At 49.5% G+C, this 17,909-nt stretch overlaps 7 protein-coding genes across 7 annotated transcripts; 4 read left to right on the top strand and 3 right to left on the bottom strand.

Moving 5' to 3' along the window:
* Positions 1-891: 891 nt before the first annotated feature.
* N7503_000866 (5-methyltetrahydropteroyltriglutamate--homocysteine S-methyltransferase) lies at positions 892-3,251 on the top strand (the record flags this gene model as incomplete). The annotated part of the gene is made up of 2 exons (XM_057060427.1): positions 892-902; positions 956-3,251. The coding sequence occupies 2 exons, from the start codon at positions 892-894 to the stop codon at positions 3,249-3,251; spliced, it is 2,307 nt and encodes a 768-aa protein (XP_056927350.1).
* A 3,157-nt stretch (positions 3,252-6,408) lies between these two features.
* Positions 6,409-7,805, top strand: N7503_000865 (metallophosphoesterase family protein; the record flags this gene model as incomplete). Its single annotated transcript, XM_057060426.1, has 4 exons — positions 6,409-6,553; positions 6,601-7,058; positions 7,102-7,382; positions 7,439-7,805. 4 exons carry the CDS (start codon positions 6,409-6,411, stop codon positions 7,803-7,805), a joined length of 1,251 nt encoding a protein of 416 aa, XP_056927349.1.
* A 198-nt stretch (positions 7,806-8,003) lies between these two features.
* Positions 8,004-9,221, bottom strand: N7503_000864 (uncharacterized protein; the record flags this gene model as incomplete). The annotated part of the gene is made up of 1 exon (XM_057060425.1): positions 8,004-9,221. One exon carries the CDS (start codon positions 9,219-9,221, stop codon positions 8,004-8,006), a length of 1,218 nt encoding a protein of 405 aa, XP_056927348.1.
* A 239-nt stretch (positions 9,222-9,460) lies between these two features.
* N7503_000863 (WD40 repeat domain-containing protein) lies at positions 9,461-13,618 on the bottom strand (the record flags this gene model as incomplete). Its single annotated transcript, XM_057060424.1, has 5 exons — positions 9,461-9,888; positions 10,036-10,407; positions 10,465-11,881; positions 11,941-13,484; positions 13,534-13,618. 5 exons carry the CDS (start codon positions 13,616-13,618, stop codon positions 9,461-9,463), a joined length of 3,846 nt encoding a protein of 1,281 aa, XP_056927347.1.
* A 402-nt stretch (positions 13,619-14,020) lies between these two features.
* On the top strand, positions 14,021-14,887 carry N7503_000862 (uncharacterized protein; the record flags this gene model as incomplete). The annotated part of the gene is made up of 1 exon (XM_057060423.1): positions 14,021-14,887. The coding sequence occupies one exon, from the start codon at positions 14,021-14,023 to the stop codon at positions 14,885-14,887; it is 867 nt and encodes a 288-aa protein (XP_056927346.1).
* Positions 14,888-15,201: 314 nt separating this feature from the next.
* Positions 15,202-15,694, bottom strand: N7503_000861 (uncharacterized protein; the record flags this gene model as incomplete). Its single annotated transcript, XM_057060422.1, has 2 exons — positions 15,202-15,527; positions 15,628-15,694. 2 exons carry the CDS (start codon positions 15,692-15,694, stop codon positions 15,202-15,204), a joined length of 393 nt encoding a protein of 130 aa, XP_056927345.1.
* Positions 15,695-16,126: 432 nt separating this feature from the next.
* On the top strand, positions 16,127-17,311 carry N7503_000860 (J domain-containing protein; the record flags this gene model as incomplete). Its single annotated transcript, XM_057060421.1, has 3 exons — positions 16,127-16,397; positions 16,457-16,711; positions 16,776-17,311. The coding sequence occupies 3 exons, from the start codon at positions 16,127-16,129 to the stop codon at positions 17,309-17,311; spliced, it is 1,062 nt and encodes a 353-aa protein (XP_056927344.1).
* Between the last annotated feature and the right edge of the window lie 598 nt (positions 17,312-17,909).

The raw sequence follows: 17,909 nt of genomic DNA, 5'->3' as shown, positions 1-17,909 counted from the left end.
AAATTTGAACACTGCATACTCGGGCGGGGTACATGATACATACTGTACATGTCACATAGTACATAGCATGTATCATGTACTACCTCACAGCTCTTCTCACGTCCTTTTCATAATATCCTTTTATCCTCGCGGTGCCCCTATCTTGTTCTTCCCGGAGAATCATCATCGGCGTTACTAAATCTCCGAACGGTTCCCGACAAAAACCGGTGGCTCGGAGTTGTCATATACGGCCCCCAGCTCCTCGATCTGTACGTTGTTATTTCTGCGTAATCCATGCCATGTAGAAGCTTTGCCATTGGTCCACTAAGTTTGTATCTTATGCTGCAGTCGGAACCCGAGGAATTATTCGGCCTCCGGAGGTTACAGCGGGGAGGATTGCCAGGCCAACACAGTCCCATAGTGGCAAATTGGAAGTCCACTTCGATCCATTGTATTCTCGTCTCTTCTTGAATCCACCGGAGTATACAATATACGCGGAAGACTGAGTAGAAACACCTTATCGAAGCTTATCACCCCGTGTCGAGATGGCGTGATCTACGCCGATCACGGAGCCCTCGTGTTAAGTTTGCAGTGGAGACTTATTGACTAGGGTAATGACAACTAGATTACCTGTAACTTACCAGCAATACCGTTCCAAACCCCCCACCCCTTGCCTAATCTCCATGCAAATCCTAATCCCCTGTTTCGCTCCACGTATGGTCAGGAAAGCCACCTTCTGCCCCTCTATCCCGTTGGGGTTAGACCCGCTCTGATCCCCCTCCATTTTTCTTCTCGCCATTTCCCTCGTTCTCTTCTTCTTTTTCTTTTAACTCTTCAAGGTTCCGGGTTCTTTTCATTCTATCTACAGACCCCGTCTACCCTTTTCTCTCTACTTCACACACATCCGTCAGAATGGTCCAATCGTATGTCTTTCACCCTATCTCGTTCAATTGCTGGATACTAACTACAGCTGAAGATCCGTTCTCGGTTTCCCCCGTATGGGTAAGCTTCGTGACCTGAAGAAGGCCACTGAAGCTTACTGGGGTGGCAAGATCTCCCGCGATGACCTTCTCGCTGAGGGCAAGCGTCTCCGTCTGGAGCACTGGAACCTCCAGAAGAACGCTGGTGTTGACGCCATCCCCTCCAACGACTTTGCTTTCTACGACCAGGTCCTCGATCACATCCAGCTGTTCGGTGTCATCCCCGAGCGCTACAGCAAGTACAACCTCGACCCCCTTGACACCTACTTTGCCATGGGCCGTGGTCTCCAGAAGGAGGGTGTTGATGTTCCTGCCCTTGAGATGGTCAAGTGGTTCGACTCCAACTACCACTACGTTAAGCCTGCTCTGGCCGACAACCAGGTCTTCAAGCTCTCTTCCGACCCCAAGCCCGTCCGCGAGTTCCTCGAGGCCAAGGCCGCTGGCATTGTCACCCGCCCCGTTGTCCTGGGTCCCGTTTCCTTCCTGGTCCTGGCTAAGGCCGACCGTGGTGCCAGTGTGAACCCCATCACCAAGCTGGCTGACCTCCTGCCCGCCTACGTTGAGCTCCTTAAGCAGCTCAAGGCTGCCGGTGCTGAGGATGTCCAGATTGATGAGCCTGTCCTCGTCTTCGACCTCTCCGCTGAGGCCAAGGCCGCTTTCAAGCCCGCCTACGAGCAGCTTGGCAGCCTGGGTGCCAGTGCTCCCCGCCTGACCCTCGCCACCTACTTCGGTGACATCGTCCACAACATTGAGGTCCTCTCTTCCCTCCAGAGCCTCCACGCCATCCACGTGGACCTTGTCCGCAACCCCGAGCAGCTTGACACCGTTGTCGCTGCCCTTGGCCCCAAGCAGACCCTCTCTGCCGGTGTCGTTGACGGCCGTAACATCTGGAAGACCAACTTCAAGAACGCCATTGAGAAGGTTGAGGCTGCCATCCAGAAGCTCGGCAAGGACCGCGTCATTGTCGCCACCTCCAGCTCCCTCCTCCACGTCCCCCACACCCTGGACTCTGAGAAGAACCTCGATGCTGAGGTCCGTGACTGGTTCAGCTTCGCTGTCCAGAAGCTTGCTGAGGTTGTTGTCATTGCCAAGGCCGTCACCGAGGGCCCCGCTGCCGTCTCCGCTGAGCTCGAGGCCAACGCCAAGTCCATGCAGTCCCGCGCTACCTCCAAGCGCACCAACGACCCCGCCGTCAAGGCCCGCCAGGCTGCTGTCACCGCTGAGATGCACAACCGTATCTCTGCCTTCCCTACTCGCATTGCTGCCCAGACCGAGCACATCAAGCTTCCTCTCTTCCCCACCACCACCATTGGTTCCTTCCCCCAGACCCAGAACATCCGTCGTGTTCGCAACCAGTTCACCAAGGGTGAGATCACCCCTGAGGAGTACGAGAAGTTCATTGAGAACGAGATCAAGGATGTTGTCAAGATCCAGGAGGAGCTTGACCTTGATGTCTTTGTCCACGGAGAGCCCGAGCGTAACGACATGGTCCAGTACTTCGGTGAGCGCCTGACTGGTTACGTCTTCACCACCCACGCCTGGGTTCAGTCTTACGGCTCTCGCTGCGTTCGTCCTCCCATCATTGTCGGAGACGTCAGCCGCCCTGCCCCCATGACCGTCAAGGAGTCCAAGTACGCCGTTTCGATCTCCCAGAAGCCCATGAAGGGTATGCTCACTGGTCCCATCACCTGCTTGCGCTGGTCTTTCCCCCGTGATGATGTCCACCAGTCCGTCCAGGCCCAGCAGCTCGCCCTTGCTCTGCGTGACGAGGTTGTTGACCTCGAGGCCGCCGGTGTCAAGGTCATCCAGGTCGATGAGCCTGCTCTCCGTGAGGGTCTTCCCCTCCGCACTGGTGCCGAGCGTGAGAAGTACATCAAGTGGGCCGTTGAGGCTTTCAAGCTCTCCACCGCTGGTGTCGCCGATACCACCCAGATCCACTCTCACTTCTGTTACTCTGAGTTCCAGGACTTCTTCCACGCCATTGCCGCGCTGGACACCGATGTCCTGTCCATCGAGAACAGCAAGTCTGATGCTAAGCTGCTCAAGGTCTTCGTTGACGAGAAGTTCGCTGCTCAGATCGGACCCGGTGTCTACGACATCCACTCTCCTCGTATCCCCAGCGAGCAGGAGATCAAGGACCGTGTCGAGGAGATGCTCGCCCACCTGTCTCCCGATCAGCTCTGGATCAACCCCGACTGTGGCTTGAAGACTCGTGCTTGGCCCGAGACCAAGGCTGCTCTGACCAACATGGTCCAGGCTGCCAAGTACTTCCGCCAGAAGTACTCGCAGTAAATGCGCAACATTTTTCCATTTCTTCCCATAATGTGTTAATTTATGGGGGCGGCAATCAACCTGCCGCCTCTGGCACGGGGATTTTTTCTTTTTAATGATGAGTTATGACGATGATACCAAAAGTTCAACATACGGGTTTCAACGGGGTTTGCTGATTAGAGGGCACCAAAAGCGGGTTTACGGAGTTTCAACATGACTGACGATTTCAACATGGGTGCCACAATGCGCCGATTATTTCAACAATTTTTTCGGATCCCGTCCTTTGCATTTGCACTGGACCTGGAGACGAAAGTAGTTTCTACAGTTCTTACAACTGTAGATACGGAATGTGAATATTATGTATTCTTCCACACATTTTTGAACATAGTAACTGTATTGTCGTAGCTGTCTAGGAGGTAGCTTAACTTCCAAGGTTGACCTGGTTGGTCTATACCCTCTGTTCCTATTCGCTCAACGGTCCGGAGAATGCTTCGACTCAGGCCCATTGGCTGCCGAGGATCTGTGACCGTTCCCCCCCATCTCAGCCTCGTGTCAGCTTCACCTGCATTCTTTATTCTCACGCTGCACCCTGTCTACATACACGAGCAAGAAGGATAGCATATGCCTATCGGCCGTTGAATACCCAAGTCGGTGATGATCGATCCTATCTCATCAGCTCGCATTTGGCTTGCTCCCTAGTCATTAGACTGCGATTTACCAACAAGCCAGTAAACGCCAACCTCGAAGCCATTCTCCTCACGTTTCGCGGCTTAAAATCCTCAAGTCTAGCTATCGAAACCCGGATTCAGTAATCAACTTAATCAGTTTATTTTACTCTATACAAACTCCAAAAGATGGAAGACGCCCAACATTACAGGACGCTTTCACACCTTCCATCAGAATTGATTCACATGGTGAAAGAGTATCTACCACCAATCGACATAGCATGCCTAGCATTGTGCAACCACGGCCTAGAGCATCTCTTGAAACCAGTAGCCCAATACCTCTCAAACGATTCCCATCTGCGAATGGAGTTCATCACAAGACTCTCGCGAGACGTACCAGAATACTACAATTGCTTCATGTGCGCCCGTCTTCACCCCTGGCGAAAGATCGGGTCACCAAGTCCTACATTCAAGTTATTTGACTGTTCAATGAGCCTGCCTCGTGAAAAATGGTATCTCAGGTGGCCCATGTTCCGAGGAGTTTACCCCTACGGCACATTCCATGATATCCATTTCGTGCACCTCCAGCTTGCTATGCGGAGGTACTACTATGGAGCGGAATTTGGGATCCCTGTTGAGTCGCTGTTCTATACTGAGGTTGCGACTTGGCCTCTTGGAGACAATGATCGTGTCTCGACCGCTTCTAAGTCTAAATCTATATCTCCGGAGCTCCATCATATGACTTCTTTGAAATCCGTTGAAGCTCGAGTCTGTATTTCAGCTCCTGGTCCCGGTTTGTGTTTACGGACACAGGAGATGGCTGTAGCAAGACGAGAGAACATACCGATGATATTCCAAAATTCTGGCTCGGACTTTATGTACGTTTGTCGACATAACGGCGTATTTCCCTCCGCCTTATCGATGCTGGACCTCCGTACCACTGGCTTAAGGGATCTAATAACCTCTCTTATTGCACAATATTCGGGTAATGGTTCCGATAAGCCAATACACTGGCAGCGCTGTCAATCATGCAATACGTCGTGGAAATTAGAGATTCGGGAATTGGGCAATGACATCTGTCTTGTTTCGACGCGTTGGGTGGATCTGGGACCTGGTCTTACGCCTGAAGATGCTAGGTGGAGAATACACCACTATCATGGGCCTGGTATAATGTTGGAGAACCATGATCTGGTGGGAGACCCTCGGATTCGGTTTGAGGTTGATTCTATTCAGTGTTCTTCTGCTTTGACGGAAAACGAACTGCTTCAACGCAATATTTCACTTTTGAGAGGGCAGACGTATCAGACTAGGATGACGAGGTGGGGTCCGTCGAGGTGGTATCTTGTTGGTGAGAAGTTTGAGAAAGATGGAGATAGATCTAAATCCGAGTCGTCCTACTGTGTTGCTATGTGAACAATTGATGGGAAGGTCTAGGCTAATAGCTTCGCACTTAAGTAGAAGTAAGTTGTGGAGAGTCCATAATGGCTGAAGCTATTCAGCAAGGGTATGATAGATCACATGGTATGCCAGTCTCCCATATTGTAGCTCCCCATCCACACCATTTGATATGGATCATTCGCTTCCACCCAAAAAGAAATTAGTTTTCTAAAGAACCATAGCTTAGACTCTATGATCTACATTATCAAGATTTAGCGCGGTCAGACTAACTTATTAGACTTCTGTATTTTTGCTTACTAAAAGTCGGACTGGGCCCAAAAGACATGGTAGGTGAGAGGTTTTTAGTGGCTGCGCTTGAGGACTTCAGCGCTGTGAGGTTGTGCCTACTTGCCAGTTCATTTCTATGTATAATTTTAACTTTCAACATTATTGATTTGCATATTAGTTTCCAGGCACGACGTTGCTAAAGATGTTTCAGGCCCACTCAATCTCTTTGAAATTTGGAATGTCTATTGTGGAGTTGCTAGAATCTATCTATACAACCCCACAAAAGTAGCATCGATAGCAAGATCCCAATGAAGCCAAAACAACACAAATTAGTAGAATGATAAATCCTTTGATCAAAAGTCCAAACTGAAAAGCTTACTGATCAGCAAAGCTAAAAGACCCCCACATTCCAGACCCTGAATAGAAAGCGGGGATGCACATGCACCCGCCAAGCTAAACACAGGTTCCAGAATGTGACTTCACACCTCCACCTCAACCTCAACCTCCAATCTACCACCAAATATTAAAAACCAGGCACCGTATCAAGTCAGCAATTTCCGAGAAATGGGTGAGAAACCCTGGATCGGCGACCGAGTCGCTGGCGGTTGGCACACTCCGGAGTCTCCGCCTATCGCCGTTTCCGGCAGCCCACCCCCGTTCCTGACGGATACTCGGAGAAATCCGGTATAGCGGTGAATCATGACGTGGACGAAGCTAGCCACAGATTTAATCGAGGTACCGCTGCTCCACGTGGGAAGACTAAGATTGCAACTGCAAATCCGACTGCGACGCTACTACGCCGTGAGATAAAAGGCCTAGCATGTCTTTGTCTGTGTGTTGGTTTGTGGATGGCTGGTATTCCGGACATGTTTGCTCGATTTTTAGGCCGGACGATACGGGATCAGACGGTATCTGTTCCTGATCGGACGTTGCGGTTGACGAAGGATGGCACGTTTCAGATTAGTGTTTTTGAAGACTTGCATTTTGCTGAAGGTGACAAAGCCCAAAACTTGTGTCTACACGTACTGACTCGGTGCTAGATTCAAATAAAGATGTCCATACCAACAAGGTTATGGATTATGTTCTCGACAAAGAGAAGCCGCAACTTGTGGTTATAAATGGGGATTTGATCTCTGGCGAAGCTACCAAAGCCTCGAACTCGAGCAAATATCTAGACCAAGTCGTTTCCCCCTTGGTCAACGGGGGATATCTATGGGCTTCGACCTACGGGAATCACGACAGCGAGCTGAACCTGGACCCCAGAAAGGATATATACGACAAGGAAAAACTATACAAGAACAGCCTGACGCAGAGCTTGGTCTCCGATTCAGCGGCTGGAGTCACGAACTATTACCTGCCAGTTTTCTCGCAGGGTGGATCCGAAGGCGATACGCCTGTCCTTCTGCTTTGGTTCTTCGATTCAAAAGGTGGACACGAGCCAACCAACCGAGTATCGAAACGCGCTTCAATACAACGGGGCGACTGGGTTGATGATTCTGTATGTTAATATACCACTTCTATGAACACTACTAACTTGTCAGGTGGTCGATTGGTTCACGCAGACAAAGTCCGATCTAAAGGACAAGTATGGGAAGGTCATCCCTTCATTAGCTTTCTATCATATCCCCGCCGATGCTATGCGGGCGTATCAAGACAATGGGGTCGATTCTCACAAATCCCCTGGTCTTAATGGGGAGACAGTGGTTCAGCAAGGATCTGGTGCCAGTCCATACACTGGACAGGACGTACCATTTATGCAAGCTCTTTTGAATACATCGGGACTCATGGCTACATTTAGTGGTCATGACCATGATAATGACTGGTACGTGAGGTTTCAAGCTTATAACTTCTGCACGTTCTAACAATTCATCTACGTAGGTGCTTTAAATGGGACGGCAAAACCATTGCTCAGGATCTATCTGGCAACGGAATTAACATGTGTTATGGTCGTCATACTGGCTATGGCGGATATGGCAATGCTGCTCGTGGTGGAAGGCAGATCCTCCTCAATAAGGATAGTATTGCAGATGAAGTGGAAACATGGATTCGTCTGGAAGATGGGACTATCTCCGCACATGTCACCCTCAACTCCACATATGGACAAGATCAATACGCGCCTGTCACTCGGCAGGTCACGGCAAGAATGGCTGGTGGAAGTGTTAGCCTCCATAATTCGTCATCTCTACTTTATATGATGTACTTGTGGGTTGCAATACTGGTATTGAGGCAGTGGAAAGGGCATTGAACGGAGTCTTCATGTTAAAAATAACAGTCTCTGGCAAGATTTGAATTTCTGTTACCCCAAATCATTTAGGAACCGAAAGTCAGAGAAGAATAGCCATTGCAGTTTCACATTTCTATATAAGATCCCGCCAAGCTTGCTATATGGTTGATCAACGACGGAAGAACGAGCGGAGATGGGTCTTTTATTTAGGCAGAAACGTCACTCCCGCTTTTCGCAAATGCTAATGAAAGGAGAAAACACTCCTGCCAGAAACAAACGGCGTGACCGAGTATCTTGAACTGCAACTGTTGATGATGGAAGCTTTTCCCCCAGGGAATCTTCCACAACCTTCAAAACCTCCCACTTCCCGTCCGCTCCTTTAATGGGACTGGCTAACACCGTCGCCGGTGCAACAAAGTCATGTGGATGATCTACAGACTTCACAAACGCAAAAGAATCAGGTATGGCAGCAGCAATGAGACTTCCATCTTCATCAAATGAGATGTTATCCACGGGATAACCAGTCGAAATGGTATCCACCTGCTTCAGCTGATCATTCTCCAGCTTGTGAATGGTCACCAGCCCCGTCACAGAATGCGCGACATAGTATAGACCATCCTTGCCCTTGGCTATACCATTAGGCATATGAAACCCTTCTGTCGCAGCGATATTGCACTTTCCAGTATCTGATCGACAAAATGTGAGACTCCCGCCGCCATATAGCATTTCCAATTCACGAAAGCGTCCAGTCTTGCCCTTGTGATCGTTTGTGATCACAAATCCAACTCCATCATCATCAACAGCTATATTATTCGGCGAGATAATAGCATCACTGTAGATAGTCCGGACATACTCTAATGTATCTGTCTCTTTGTTCAAATCGAAGATTTCGACTGTGGAATTCGCACCATGAGTCCAGGCATCCAAAACATCGCCTGTAATCGAATCGATCGGGGGCTTATGGTTAATCAACCAAAATCGCACCGTAGATCCAATATGACGCACGTCGAACCCATGAAGATCTAACGCATCCTCGTAACCACCAATCTTCAACTGGCGGGGAACGGACAGGCCATCGGAATCCACATCGTCAATGTCCAACACAGTGATATGATCGGTCAAAGTGCGTGCTGAGACATTGTACTTGTTTCCACCGGGGCTCCATCCCTGCCGGGATTCGATCGTCGAGCATGCGGCGTAAAGTTTCCGATCGTGGTGATCTAGCCACATATCCTCGCAGGCTTCCAGGAGAGGGTGGTATTGCCTAGTGCATGTCCATGGAAAATCTTCAAGAGGCTGAATTTGGCGACCGACACCCAGTGTGATGAATAAGATGTTTTGCACATAGGCTCTGTAGAACATGGAAAGCGCGAGTATGGAGATTGTCCAGTACAGGGACCGTGCCCAGAGGCTCTTACGCTGAGCTTGTTGTGACATAGCCTTTTGGTTTGGGGGACCTTATCTCCAGCGCTACTTAATGAGTGCAGAATGCAGCTATTTGTTGTTTTTCGGGGATTTTCGGATCCTCGAGTCAGGAGGTCTGACATTGGACTAGGATGTCAGCATTGAATTGACTTCGACTGTAGTCACATGACCTCTATTATCTATAACTTCGTGCTTCTATCACATTGATGAAGAAATGTACAAAAGAAGATAAAAAAAGAACCTGAAGTCATCTATGCGAAATCAATGAAAAAAAGCCGACCTGTTACATCCTCGATGGCGACTTTGTTCGCTCTAACGGATGTACAATTTGGTCGAGCCTCCGGAGGAAGCCACAATACTGGTTTTCCATTCAGGTATACCCAACTTTGCCCCAGAAATATGTCTGGCTTTGTGTTGGGAGGATTGGAGCTTGGGCTGTCCCTTATATGAAGGGTTCCTCGGCTAGTGCTGAGGCGTGAATCATCTTCAGAGAATTTGAGTTTGGTGACTAGTCCATCTGTAGTCAAAGTTTTCTGCAGGCTACCAGTCGCTATATCCCATAGGCGCACTTCTGTATCATTGGAGCTGGAAGCAAGCAGCTGGCCACTAGGTGAAATGGCCAAAGAAGTAATCTCCCAGTCCGAACGGGCCACAAATCTCTGCTGCAGAGCGCCCGTCTCTATATCCCATAGCAGCATCCCCGTGCAACCAACGAAGCTAGACACTAGTAGGCGGCTGTTGGACGAGAATGCAATTGATCCAACCTTGCCCGGCCAAGAGGAAATCATATCCGGCCAAGAGGGCCTAAAAGTTTGCTCCAGCGTACCCGTTTCTGTGTTCCATATATATACTGCTTCCCAGGAGCTAGATGCTAGCAGCCGTCCATTAGGCGAAAATATCACCAATTTAATATCGTGTTCATGGCTCTTGAGGCGCTGTTGTAAGACACCTGTTGCGGTGTCCCATAGCCCCAGTAAATGATCGGATTTAGACGCGAGTAATCGACCGTCAGGTGAGAAAGCCACAGACCAAATTGAACCCGATTTGTCGCCGAGTATCCGCTGCAGGGCGCCCGTCGCTGTGTCCCATAATCGGACTGTTTGATCCTGGGAGCCTGACGCTACTAGTCGGCTGTCAGGCGAGAAGACTACCGAGGAAATATATTCTGAATGACCTTCGAGAGCCTGCTTGGGCGTGCCTGTCGCTGTGTCCCATAGCACCATGTGATAGGAGAAAGTCGATAATAGTAGCCTACCGTCAGGGGAGAAAGTGACCGACACAGCATGAAAATAGTCAGAAGAGGCGTCGGGATCCTGTGCCAGCGTCCTCGTCTGTATATCCCATAGTGGCACAACACTGCCGTCAGAGCCAGACGCTAGCAGCTGATCGTTAGCCGAGAAAGTCGCTGACTTGGCCCATTTTGAAGGGACCTTGAGAGTTTGCACAAGTGCGCCCGTCATTGCATCCCATAGTCGCACTAAAGGGTGGGAGATGGACAGTAACGGCCGATTGTCAGGCAAGAAGGTCATAGAATGAATCTCCTGGGTCTCGAGAGTCTGTGCAAGCGAGCCCTTCCTTATATCCCATAGTCGCACAATGCCGTCCTCAGAGCCAGACGCTAGCAGCTGACCGTCAGGCGAGAAAGCGACGGAATAAACATTGCTCGCTGTAAAGTTGAAGATATATGCGAGTGCACCTGTCTTTATATCCCAAAGTCGCACTGGAGGGTCGTCAGAAATAGACGCTAACAGCCGACTGTCCGGCGAGAAGATCATGAACGAAACGCTTTTTGGAAAAATGTTGAGAGTTTGGGCGAGTGCACCCGTCTTCGTATCCCAGAGTGGAATACTAAAGTCGTCAGAGACACTCGCCAACATATTACCGTCAGGCGAGAAGGTCACGAAGGTCACCGAATCTACCTTTGCCGAACGGACCTCGAGAATCTGTGTGAGCATGCCCGTCTTGATATCCCATAGCTTCACCATACTGTTTGAGACAGACGCCAGCAGCCGACCGTCAGGTGAGGAGATCACAAACGTAACCCACCCCGAGACCTCGAGAGTCTGTGCGAGCGTGGTCGTCTTTATATCCCACAGACGCACTATACTATCTACTTGTCTCTCCACGCTATATACGAGCGGCTGACCGTCCGCCAAGAAGGTCACTTGGGCAGCCAAATAATCTGATCCTGGGATCTCGAAAGTATGTGCGAGCGCGCCTGTCACCATATCCCATGTCCGCGCTTTACCATTGAAAGAGCCAGACGCTAACAGCCGACCATCAGGCGAGAAGGTCACTGTATTTACGCTTTTTGAAGGTGCCTCGAGAGTCTGTATGAGCGTACCCGCTATTACATCCCAGAGGCAGACGGTGCCATCATTGGAGCTGGATGCTAGCAGCCGGCCATCGGGCGAGAAGACCACCGAACTAATCGATTCTGAATGGCCCTCTAGGGCCTGTAGTTCTGTATCCCATGTTTCGTTCACTTGTGGAAACAGACGTATCCAACTAGGGATGTCTTGCTTAAACTCTGAATATATCGTTGCTGTTCGAGGTGCAAATAATAATCCCAAGTAGATCTGAAGTGGTGCTTCATCGGCAATCTGGCGATTCTTCATAACAAAGCGTTTGGCATCATATAAAAATTTAGACATGATGGAATCACTGTAGCTCTACATTCCTATTAGTATGAAACGTCAAGAGGGGTCTATGGGTTTACTATATAACTTACTGATATAATTTTAGCAAGGGGATTCAGCATTCCCACCACCTCCGAGATAAGGCCTAGCAGACTCATTGCTTCTACCCAGTGAAGGAAATGCTTCTGAAGAAACAGTTGCACATCCTCTACCTCAGAGTATCCATGAATCTGACTTTGCTCAAGGTGGTATATCCAGTAATGACAAGAGTATTGTAGGTCCGGTGGTAAATAATGGCGGATTTGATGAAACTCGATATCTGCCCGACGTATTCCAGGGCTTCCTAGGTTGCATATGTCTTTCCGTAAACACCTGCGCATGGATTTGAGACAAGACTTGACAATGTCTTTGTGTTTTCTTGCCTCATGCACATGGAATTTTGTTCTAGATTGGACTAGGAAATCCCGAAACGAAAGGTGTAAGATTCTGACTGGCTGGTCTCGATCATTGGGAACATTTAACACCGATCGAAATGAATCTAATAAATCGCTGATCTGGTCTGCCTCTAACCCAAGAAGTAGCGACAGCGCATTGATAGATAACGGGGTAGCCAGAAGGATAATAACACCAACTATCTCTTGAAATACTTGTAGAAGCTTCTGCTGATCTGGCTCATCGCTCTCTAGGTCGAGTAGTCGAGTTAGGATTGGTAAGTATGTCTTATCCATCTTCGATATGTACTTGGTATGGTCCGCTAGAAGCTCTGCAAGGCGTGACTTTGGCTCTAATCTCGAGTTTTCGATATAGCGACATATAGTAGCAGCCAGAATAAAGAGTGGAACAGACATCGAGACTAATTGTTGGATAACTTCATCGCCTGGCCAGTCTTGAGAAATGCGTCTATTATGTCGGATCCTCGTGAATCGGTCCCGTAGGAACAAACGTATGTCGTGTTCTGCCACTTGCCTAGGTATTTCATGAAGAGCAAGGTCCTGATATTCATGATCCCCAATCTTCGAAAAGCCGAGGCTGATTGGAAGTGCAGGTCTGCTAGTTAAGAAGATCCGAAGGTGAAGCGCTTTTACCTCCTGTAGAAGAGGTAGCATGGCAATGATGTTTTGGACTTCTCGATCATCTTCACATTCGTCTAAAGCATCGACCACTATAATGGCACTCTGAGGTCGTTGGCCGAGTTGATCATGATGAAGATTCAACAGCGGTTGATGCAGCAGTTTCTCAAACTGCTCCCTAAGCACCTTCGACGCGATATAAGGGTCAAGATCGAGTGCCTTTTGCACGCCATGTCGTAGTGCAGGAAAATGGAGGATCAACTGATTTGTCAATGTTGGAATAAACTTCTTCGCGTTCCATCTGTCTTCTTCGCCTCTCTTGAAGAAGAAGCTGGCACCTAAATGGTTGGAGTCCTTGAAGGACCTTGCCACCGCTCGAGATATTGTGGATTTTCCCGTTCCAGCCATTCCCTGGAGCCAGAATATAGACTTCCCGTGCAGCGAGACAGCCCACTCTCTGATGTCTCGAAGAAGATCGGTTCTTGTACCTTCAAGATATTCACCATCATACTGATCTGCGTATGAATCATACACAGCATCGTGCACGAAGGGAAGCTTATCAAGGCCTATTTAGATATTAGGACAGTATATCATGTAAGAAATTTCAAAGCTTACTACGAGGAACTCGGGACTCAGCAGTGATTGTGCCATTATTGACCCCCACCTGAAGCCCGGAATTAGAGCCATGAAACAAAGCCATCTGATCGGCCCTACTTTCCAGAATCTGATCCATACGCCTGAAACTCTGAGCCATACCGACTACCAGAGAGCTTGGCAGACGTCAATAGCCAAATACAGACCAAATTACCTTGCTCGTTGGGCGGAAATCAAAAGGGGTAAGATTAGGCGCGGGGTGTGCTGTGTTAAAGAGCGTGTTTCAAGCGCCATAATGACTAATCATACATTCCCTGAATACATCCAGTAGTACTTATTTAATGCAATACATTAGGCCCCCTCGGGAGATTAAAAGGGTGATTGATGAAAAGTTTGAGAAATAATGTAGAACAGGAATGAATATAGATGTGAAAAGTGGGCCGCCTGATCGGCAAGGTATGTCACCTCGGTTATAACTTTATCTGCTCTGCTATCCTATGCATCCATCATGGCCTCGTTTCGCAATTTGAGGACTCAGTACGCGTCACTCTTGAAAAAATTTACCGCATCATCCCGGGACTTTGAAGTCCTCGCCACTATCCCCGCCGATGGCTGCCCCGCACCAAAGATCCTATATGTGCTAGACTCATCATTTAACCCGCCAACCCGCGCGCATCTCCGCATAGCCAGCTCTGCACTTCTTGAGCGACTCGACTCGAGCTCCCGATTACTGTTACTGCTTGCCACTCAAAATGCAGACAAGCCTTCAAAGCCGGCCTTGTTCGAGGACCGGCTTGCCATGATGGAGATGTTCGCACACGATCTGCGTTCTCACCTGGCTACCAGTACCGCAGCTCCAGGGCACACTCCATCTCTAGGGAACATCCCCGCCATTGACATTGGGGTTACCAAGAAGCCATACTTCGTTGACAAGGCCTCCGCTATTGAGAACTCGGGGGCTTACCCCACACCGCTTGAACAGGTCCACCTCACAGGCTATGATACACTGATCCGTATTTTTAACCCAAAGTATTACCCGCCCGAACATACTTTGGCACCATTGGCGCCGCTTTTCTCGCAGCATCGCTTGCGGGTGACATTAAGGCCTAGTGATGAGTGGGGGAGTAAAGATGAGCAGGAGGCTTTTCTCCTCGCTCTCGCCCGCGGAGATCAGGAGAGTGAGGGCGGGAGGAGAGAATGGGCGGAAAGAATTCAGCTGGTTGAAGGAAGAAAACCAGATCAAGAGCCGGTTAGCTCGACCAGAGCACGAGAGGCCATACAGTCTGCAAGTGATGATTTGGAGTGGCTGGTTCCGGAGAACGTGCACCAATTCTTACTTTCTGAAAAGCCATACTCTGCAGAAAGCTCCCTGTAGCTCGACCCTGCTTGGGTCTTAGTGTTCACAGCACTGCAAATGAAACCTTCGAGCTGTTGTTGACCCAGTGTTGGGCTTTATCAATGCTTGTGTATTGCTTTTGTCCCAATATTATAGTAGATTATTGCGATACGAGGACCATGCTAATCTTCGGGAAATATTGGAAACATATAGTACATTATTTTGGCATAATAACCATGCTAGTCTTCAGGCCGGGTTTTCCGTCCAGATTTCTCCGATGCAGACCACCGTTTTTGTTATAGAACATATATCGTACACTCCAGAGATAAGCTTTCTTCGTAGATCCCGCTTCCTCATGAGTCCTCCTGCTCACGCTTTCCAAGTGTGTATGCAAGTCCACCACCGACCATATTCACCAAGCAGAGAGCCATTGTTCCACCGCGCACGAGTCCGCGGGCTCCGAACTTCTGTTTCAGTGGTTGGCGCCGCCGGCTGGCGAGGAGCAAGTATAGGCCTGACCAGGCAGCGCTGATACCGGCGGTATCAGTCTTGAAGCCTTGCAGGTTGGCATAGCTGGTGAAGAGAAGGACAGGAGTGAAGAGCATGGGGAAGACCTGGAAAGGGCGGGCATGTTGCGCGGTGATGAGCGAGGCGAGCAGAGTAGGCGGGAATGAGTTTTCTAACAGCACGATAAGTTAGCAAAATTGAATTGTACATATCAAGGTCAATTGTGGTAAGAAATAGAAAGCTTAAACTGCTTGGAATCGACAAGTACTTACCACCCCATGCTCTGAAGCGCTGCACGAGCGTCTGCTTGGTTTCTTCGATGCTCGAATCCTTTGCCATGGTGAACTTGGAGATGTAGATGAAATACACACAGCTTTATTTGATATCAGCTGTTGTTTCCCGCAGGATCCCGTTTTGTCCTGAGTAATGCGCGAGAATTTGGAGAAGATATGGGTTTGGTTGCTGTGGGGAGATTTGTGTCTATCTAACGGATAAGCGCATGTCGTTCCCGCTTGGCAAAGACACCTAAGACTATACTTTTTCCGCTTCGCCCCCCTCCCAGTCTTCATCGCCCGCACTTCCCTCTACCCCTTCGAGTGCTCCGGTTCACGGCCCCGAGCGCTTTCACCCGGGCTTGACTTCATTGCCTACCTCTTGGGGAAACAGGCCCCTTTCCCGCGTTTCACGCTACCCTATCGGGGCACTGTCCACCCCTCGCCGATTTCACCTCAACACGCGGATCACCAAAGCCCACTTTCTCCATTGTTAATAATGCCTTCAGCCACAGCATCCGGCTCCGATGCCAAAGGCAATGGCGCGCGGTCGCGTGAACATAATCAGGGCAACCAGGACCGCAAGTTCACGCCCGAGCAGAAAGAAGCTGTTTTGCGGATCCGAAAATGCAAACCCACTGCCTTTTACGAGATCCTTTTATGCGAGCGCACCGCCACAGATAGCGAAATCAAGAAGGCATACAGGAAACAGAGTTTGTTGACACACCCGGATAAGAACGGATATGAGGGTGCGGATGAAGCATTTAAAGGTGCGTGAGAGGTCAGGTCTACATGCTCTTGAGTCGCGCCTCTAACTTTCCTCGGGCAGTTGTCTCGCGCGCGTTCCAAGTCCTCTCGGATGAAGATAAGAGAAAAGCGTATAACGTCAGTGGACAAGATCCGGATAGCAGATTTAACCCCGGTCCTAGCGCCTCTGCTGGTGGTGGTCGCTCACCATTTGGCGGCGGTGGATTCGGAGGTGGTGGATTCCCTCGAGGGGGAGGATTCGACGGCGAGATTTCTCCAGAGGACCTGTTCAATCAGTTCTTCGGCGGTGGCGGCGCATTTGGTGGCGGTGGGTTCGGTATGTTTTCGGGTCCTTGCATAAATCGATCACTATTCGACATCATAACTAACATCACGACTAGGAGGCCCCCAGTTTGTCTTCAACATGGGTGGTGGTCCAAATGTCCGCATGCACCAGTTTGGGGGAGCTACGCCACGACGACGACCTCGCACAACTAATTCGGGGCAGCCACAGCCTGCTCCTGATGCATGGTCTATTCTTCGCCAAATCATGCCTCTCCTCATTCTTTTCGTCCTTCCTCTCCTCTCGTCTCTTTTCTCCGGCTCTTCTCCCGCTGGCCCCTCCTACCGATATGATACAGCCAAGCCGCCTCACACCATGGGCCGCACAACTCCCAAGCTTAATATCAACTACTTTGTCAACCCACTAGATGTGGAGGACTTAAGCCCTCGCAAACTCCGGCAATTGGACCAGCGAGTGGAAGTGGATTACGTATCAGCGCTCCAGTATGAATGCAATGGCGAGGTGAATTTGCGAGACCGAAAGATTCAAGAGGCGCAGGGTTGGTTTTTCCCCGATGTGGACAAGATGAAGGAGGCCCGGGCAATGGAATTAAAGAGCTGTCGCAAGCTGGAATCCCTTAGGGGGAAAATCTAAGATGATGCGTCGGATTTTTGAGTTCTGCATTAGCCTTCTTGAGGGACAATAGCACATATGCGACAAGCGGCGTTTTAATGTCGGGTTTCTTTGTTTTTTGGCTTCGTGTATATTTCCAAATGCATCCGGTTCTCTTGTGGACTTGAATGCGAAGCTAACCGAGGATTGTTCTCATAGAATCTGCTTCTATTTAGGTAAATATTAATAGATTTTTTTTTTCATTGATCAAGACCAGAAAGTGCATGGGATCAAATTTTATATACCAACCATGTTAAGCGTGGTTTAAGTGGTTGAAAATGTGTATGTGCTTAGTCAAGGGTATCAACCCCCAGTGAAGAATAGGAATCTCGAACATGGCAGAACGTCCAGCCTCAACCCCATCTCCCCGCACTTAGGCTTATACCCCGACGCAAATTTTATCGCCTGCACTGGGCTCAGTCCTAGGCCACCGGCGATCTCTCTCTGACCTGGCCCCAGACGATTCCCTCCGCACACTTTGTCCCAGTGCATTACGCGATTACGCTTGTTCGTACAGGGACAACAACGTCCTCGGCTGATTTGCTCCAACCTGTGACAAGACGAGAATTTGATCAGGGTT

The sequence above is a fragment of the Penicillium pulvis genome (genome assembly GCF_028828015.1).
Source record: "Penicillium pulvis strain IBT 33274 chromosome Unknown contig_10_segment0_segment0, whole genome shotgun sequence".
Classification (NCBI taxonomy): Eukaryota; Fungi; Ascomycota; class Eurotiomycetes; order Eurotiales; family Aspergillaceae; genus Penicillium; species Penicillium pulvis.
The sequence above is the reverse complement of the archived record's forward strand: the minus strand, read 5'-3'. Positions and strand labels throughout refer to the sequence as shown.